Source organism: Nothoprocta perdicaria, unplaced genomic scaffold (genome assembly GCF_003342845.1).
Source record: "Nothoprocta perdicaria isolate Ctin4 unplaced genomic scaffold, notPer1 scaffold_42, whole genome shotgun sequence".
NCBI lineage: Eukaryota > Metazoa > Chordata > Aves > Tinamiformes > Tinamidae > Nothoprocta > Nothoprocta perdicaria.
Genome location: NW_020455666.1, coordinates 1,281,316 through 1,287,348, shown reverse-complemented (window position 1 = coordinate 1,287,348; position 6,033 = coordinate 1,281,316). Strand labels below are relative to the sequence as shown.

At 44.7% G+C, this 6,033-nt stretch overlaps 2 protein-coding genes across 2 annotated transcripts in view; one reads left to right on the top strand and one right to left on the bottom strand.

Moving 5' to 3' along the window:
- The window catches only part of LOC112953119 (protein BTG1-like), a 2,849-nt gene extending 1,258 nt beyond the window's left edge, over positions 1 to 1,591 (bottom strand). Inside the window, exons 1-2 of the mRNA XM_026046123.1 lie at positions 1,454 to 1,591; positions 487 to 538 (exon numbers count right to left, since the gene is read on the bottom strand). Coding sequence (XP_025901908.1) covers positions 487 to 538; positions 1,454 to 1,591 — 190 coding nt within the window. The remainder of the gene's footprint in view (positions 1 to 486; positions 539 to 1,453) is intronic.
- Positions 1,592 to 1,946: 355 nt separating this feature from the next.
- Positions 1,947 to 6,033, top strand: part of ATRIP (ATR interacting protein) — an 11,275-nt gene continuing 7,188 nt past the window's right edge. The window contains exons 1-5 of the mRNA XM_026046122.1: positions 1,947 to 2,412; positions 2,690 to 2,871; positions 3,577 to 3,747; positions 4,354 to 4,469; positions 5,683 to 5,843. Of these exons, the coding sequence (XP_025901907.1) occupies positions 1,947 to 2,412; positions 2,690 to 2,871; positions 3,577 to 3,747; positions 4,354 to 4,469; positions 5,683 to 5,843 (1,096 nt within the window). The remainder of the gene's footprint in view (positions 2,413 to 2,689; positions 2,872 to 3,576; positions 3,748 to 4,353; positions 4,470 to 5,682; positions 5,844 to 6,033) is intronic.

The window sequence follows — 6,033 nt, the reverse complement described above, 5'->3', positions numbered from 1 at the left end:
CGCCAGGCGCGGGGGGGCGGGGGAGCGGAGCCGCAGCGTGAGGCGCACTGTTTGTTTTGCAGGCGGAGGGGGCGGCGCCTCGCAGCCCATTGGCTGCGGCGCGCGAGGGGGCGGGGCCAGCACCAAAACAGCTCTCCGTGGCAACGAGGGAGGAAACGCGGGGATTTGGGAAAACCGGGAACGCGCCCGGGACGCGTCCTTTTAAACACCCGGCGAGCGACTGCGGGTCTGGCTACGGGGCTCCCTACCCGACCCCGGCTGTTCTAGGGACCACTGCGGCTTTATCTTTTCATTCAAAACAACTTCTAAACAGCACCCCCAAACAAAACAAAGAATGCATTGTTTTCTCCTTTTTCTGGAAGACTTATTTGGCTTTGAAAGTTGAAAATTGTATCACAAGCAGCAAGAGTAGATGAATTATCATTACCATATATACTGCCATCTCTCACAAACGCTTTATTTTCAAGCCTATCAAGTCAGACTTACCCTTCTGGTTATTCTGTTCACCTGCAGAGTCATTTATCTTTAGCAAAAACCCCTGGAAAGGAAGAAAAAAAAATAGAAGTCATTATCTTGTTTACCCTCTTAAACTATCTGTGAGTATTCTATTGTTCCACTTTCCTCAAAGCTAGATAGAGCAAAAAGGTTCAAGCAAAACTACAGCTGTATCAGTAATATCAGATATTGTTATATATAAATAACAATCATAATTAAATTATAAGCATACTCAGTTACTCAAAGGAAATCTAAATGAAGAACAGCATTAACACTAAGTAAAGTCTAAATCAAGCTCCTCTTAGATTATTTAAATTCAGTCTGCTTTAATTAAATTGGTTATTTAGTTTAAATAACCTACTTTTCTCTCAGGCTGCCCCTATTCTGTGCACCTTCTGCAAACAAGGTGCAGCTGCCCTGCGCTCACACCTCACATCCAGGGAAATCAGCCCTGGGTGCTGCCTTCTTCCTTAGCACCTCAGCGGAGAGACTGGGAGGAGCTGCTGCCAATCAGAAAGAAATATTAGGGGAATCAAAATAAGAAGTTTTCCTGCATAATGGGGGATTTCTGATGGATTTTCCCTGGGGACCACGGCAGGATTCACAGCCGCCTCCTGGCACTGAGGCTCAGTGTCAGCCCAGCTTTGCCAACGGGCGGCAGGACCACGTGGGCGCTCGTCTTGGCTGCGACCACCTACACTATGCAGTGCTGCTGTCAGCACAGACACTTTTTTTCTCAAATCTATAGAATTTCTCCAAACAGAGGATRGAACAACAGCAAAAGCGCAAGCCTCTCTCCTGTTGTTAACCAGGGGCTTCCAGGACTGAAATCCTGCAAACACTGCGCTTTCTTGGTGCCATTACCTCAAACAAACAAACAAAAAAAATGCCCTTCTTGGCCCCATTTTCTCCACTAAGTGGTTAACAACTGAGCACCGGGAGAAGCCGCTGGGCCCACAGGCCCCAGGGACTTGGCCTCAGCCCGGAGGTATCGTGGGGGCCTACACGGTGACATCGTGGACCCGAACACGGCAGTAGYGCTGCTGCCCAACCGCCAGGCCCCGCCGCCCGCAACCTGGCACCCGCGTGACGTCATGCCGGCCAGCCCTGACATCACCTGCTCGCAGCCTGACGTCATCAGCCCTCACTCGCCGCCGCGCGCTGAGCCGGCAGCACTCGCCTCATGAGGCGGCTCGCGGCAYGGCCAATCAGCGGCGCGTTTACAGCGCCTGCCGCTCGTGGCCAATCGAAGCGGGGGTTACACCCAGCCCGCTGCGCGGTTTGACCCTCGCGCGCCGCGGTAGGGCTGCCGGCGCGTTCAGCGTGCTGCTATTGGCCCGGGGCTGGGCGCGCTCGGCGCTGATTGGCGGGCGTGGCGGCGCGGGACGCGCGGGCGGCGGAGGCGGCGGGCGCCGCTCGCCCTGAGGCGCCGCTCGCCGCGCGGGGCCGCCATGGCGGCGCTGGGCAGCAAGAAGCGGAGCGGCGCGGCGCTCTGGGCCGCCCCCTGCCCCCCGCCCGCCCGCGGCCTCGACAACGGCCTCCCGCCCCACAAGCGGCCCAAGAGCGGCGAGGCGGCCGCCGCCGACGACCCCTTCGGCGAGCAGGACGACTTCACGGCCGACGAGCTGGAGGAGATCGACATCCTGGCGTCGCAGGCGCTGTCGCAGGGCGGCGGCGAGGCCCCGCCGAGGGGCGCCGGGGGCGCGCGGGCCTCCTTCGCGCTGGGCAACGGCAGCGCGCAGCCGGCGGGCGGCGGCCTCGCCGGCGGCAGGAGGAGAGGTCGGAAGGATCCCTGTTGTACGCGAGCAGCCGCTGCTGCGGGCCCCGTTGGCAGCCGCAGTGCCCCTCAGGAGGGACAGGGCCGCGGTCATAAACRCAGCACAGGGCCGCCAGCTTCTACACGTGCTGGCACTGCTGGTGTTTGTAGCTTATAGTCCCTGYAGGTCAGAAGGTTTTCTCTTAGCCCTTGCTCGTGCAGGCGACGGTAGCTAAATTACCTTGAAGGCATTAGTCCCAGTTACTGCGCCTCAGGAAGTAGTTCTGTGCACGTCCTTATATATTAACACACTAAAAAAATTTTTTTTAGGGGGAGGAGGGGGAGGTTTTCCTTCTCTCTGTTCTAAATGTGCCCACACAAGCTGTAATAAAGTTACTGTCATGATTAGATGTGTGCAGCTTAATTGGTTTTAGTGAGAAAGTATTAAAAAGCATGTGGTGGTGGATAACACAATTTTGAAACGTTGGATCATTGCTGATGCTCCTCGTTCCTGCCTCTGTTTTTTTCCTGGTACAGGAAGCAGTGCAGACGATAGTCTGATTAGAGATGCATTCCAGTTTGAAGTATTGCAAACACAGCACGACGAAATTAAACAAAAGGTTAGCGGTATCTTCTGTTCCCCTTTATATTCCTTGCTATAGGAAGGCATGTATGAAACATCTTTCTGATGTGGCCGATAAAAGGCAGATAAGAGTTTGTTACTAGTATTTCTTTCTTTCTTCTTTTTTGTTTTTTAAACCGCTGATATAAAAAAGCATCATTCTAAACCAGCTCTAGTAATGCTAAGAGAGAGCAATACTTTATTTCTTGCTTGTTGGAGATTAGCAAATGCAGATTTATCAGTTTTTCTACACTAACCAACTCTCTTTCATCATCCTTTCCTCAGTTCTCTGAATCTTTCTCTCTTTTAGTGCACTCTTCATTGAGGAAGGTCCTGTCTGCACACCGTGTTCAATATGGGGATAAAACATGACTTTATATTGTGGTTGGATGTGTTTTTTTTTCATGGTTCTTCACGATTTTTTGGATAACTACTTCCGTTCTAATCCTGTTGCTGTGTGGTGATATATGTCTGGATAGTATAGGAACATATGCTTTTGTTGTCATGTTTTAGTTCTGTCAGAGAAAACAGTCATTGAGCCTGATTTAATCAGAAACAGATAAACAACAGCACTGCAGAACGTCTGAACTGGATAACAGAAGCATTATCTCCACAGAAAGAAAAAAATGCAACTCTTTCAACAGCAGAGATAATGATCCATGTTTCTGGTTAAATATGTAATCTAAAATTTGTGTTTTTGCAGCTGAAAGAAATGCAAGATGAAATTCTTACTAAAAATGGAGAAATTAAAATATTGCGAGACTCAATGCAGCAGATGGAGTGTGCTATAGAGGAACAGAAAAAATCATATATGCTCCTAGAACAGGAAAAATCTCAGATGCTAAGYGAAAAAGAAAAAGAGTTCTCCAAAAAGGTTCGTAACTGTGTTAATTATTTGTACATCACATGCAAAAAGTAGTTTTATGACTTCAGTGATGTACAGGTCAAAGCAAGGGCATTTGTGTGAAATTTCAAAAATGTTTATGCATTTATTTTGTTATCTTGAAAAAAATTAAGAAATTTTAAGGGTTTTCTTTTGCTAAAATAAAGGAATAGCTTTTTTTCTTTTTTTTTTTTCAGGGGAGGGGGGATTCCCAGAGCATTACATTTAGAACATATTTAAAAATGGAAAATACTGGGCAGCAGCATACGCTCTATGACTGTGACCATCTGATTGCTCTTCCTGTTGCATTCATTTTTCTCAAAGCCTTGAGAATGACAGTGCCTGCTAATGTGCTGTTTACTCTCCTGTTAATGACCTCTGCATATTACTWGCTATACCTTAACAGGTCTTATTCCTAGCTTCATTTTGACACTTGGTTCTAAGGTAATATTAGTTAACATACATGTAGTTAGAGATGCTATGTAATAATAGCAGTAAACAGATAGCAATCTTGAAAATTTACAGTAAAGCTTATTCTGCAGTTGTGACACCACCATTCTCCAACAATAAAACTGTATGTTTTCTTTCATCTTTCAGTTGATGTCATTACAGTCAGAGTTGCAGTTCAAAGATGCAGAAATGAATGAGTTAAGAACACGACTTCAGAACTGTGAAAGAAACAGGCTTGTTACTCAAACATTTTTAACACCAAGGTACCAATTTGGGGAAATGGAATTTGTATTTTTGCAATATGTGGGCTTAAAGTGTTGCAGATATTTACTTTCTTCTTCTTAGTTCCATTTTCTTGAAATAATACAACAAAAAGTCTTTGACTTCCATATAATGTGTTCTCAAAGAGCCTTCCATGTGTCTGGCACAAACACAGAGGGGAAAAAGCTTGTTGCTTGCAGCTCAGACTTCTAAGTCTAATGTATGTCCATCAGCTGTTTGCTTCAACGAGTCTGAAGCCTGAAAAAYATAAAACTATCCAGATCAATCCTTCAATTCATGTTCAGTTTATTAAAAGAAACTCTTTTGCTGTAGTACTAATTGTCTTACTTGGAAATTGTTCCACTTTACCGCTCTGTTCCAATGAAATGAAGAGCAGTTACTGTTTTTCAGAGGACAGGAAACTTTGGTACGGGTGAAACTTCAGAGTCCTCACTTTTGATTACTGTGTGGTTCTTCTTTGACCAGTAACCTTTATGGCTTTGTGTGAGAAGAAAAAGAAAATAGAGAGATGCTGAGTTTATCTCTCTACTCATCTGATCAGTCTGAATTGTGCAAAGTGTATTTGTTTATGATCTTCTGCTTGTTTTGGGGAGTGATTGCTTTGAATTCCTTTGTTGTTTCCTAGAGCTAGTTGCCAGTTTATTTGAAGCACATTCTGTCCCCTAAGGGAACAGAAAATCATATCCAACATTGTGCCTCTCCATACACGTTAGTCCAAGATAATAATTGCTTCCTGCCTCATGATCCTGCGCCTCAGAAAACCTGATAGATGTGTTTCTAAAATTTGAGAGCTAGACTTAGTGGCCTAGAACCCCAGGTTTTTCTTTCTGGAACAATTTTAAAGCAAATAAAATTTTCTAGTATATTGCAATCCATGCTGTGTACTCTGAGTTGAACATCTCGCAATACAAAAGATAAAGCTTTTCTCAGATAAAATGTTCTGCAATAAGCTTTTCTTTTCCTAAAGGTATATTCATTGTTTGTACAGCTGAAGTTGTTCTTTTTCTTGTGAGGAATCTGCTTTTGTAGGTTATAAATTATTTTAAATTCTTTTAAAATAGTTTATATTTTCAGTTTCCTTCTTGAAATCTATTTAAAATCTTAATATTACTGAAGTTATTAAACAGATCATTTGTTATCTAAKAAAATAATTAGGCAAAAATGTTTCATCAGACCATTTTATTCTTTGTTTAGTCCTAAAAAAAACCATGCAATCCCAGTGAAATCAGAAGGATGTTCTCCGCAGCCTGGAAAAAGATCTTTTCCTACAAAAGAATCTTTCAATGCTGAAATGTCCACTAGACCATCTTCCTCTTCAGGAAATCTGTTGATCCAGAGCTCTTTGATCAAGGAAGGTAAGCTGATACATGACTTGCAACATTTTCAGCTACATATACAAAATTCCACCTTAGGTAAAGCTGATAGTTGTTGCTTTTTATACAATGTGGCTAGACAGTTTTAGTAACTTCACTGTAGGAAAAAAAAAAAAAAAAAAAGGGTTTTGTTTTATAAACAACAGACTGAAGCTAACAGGTTGTGTAAAAA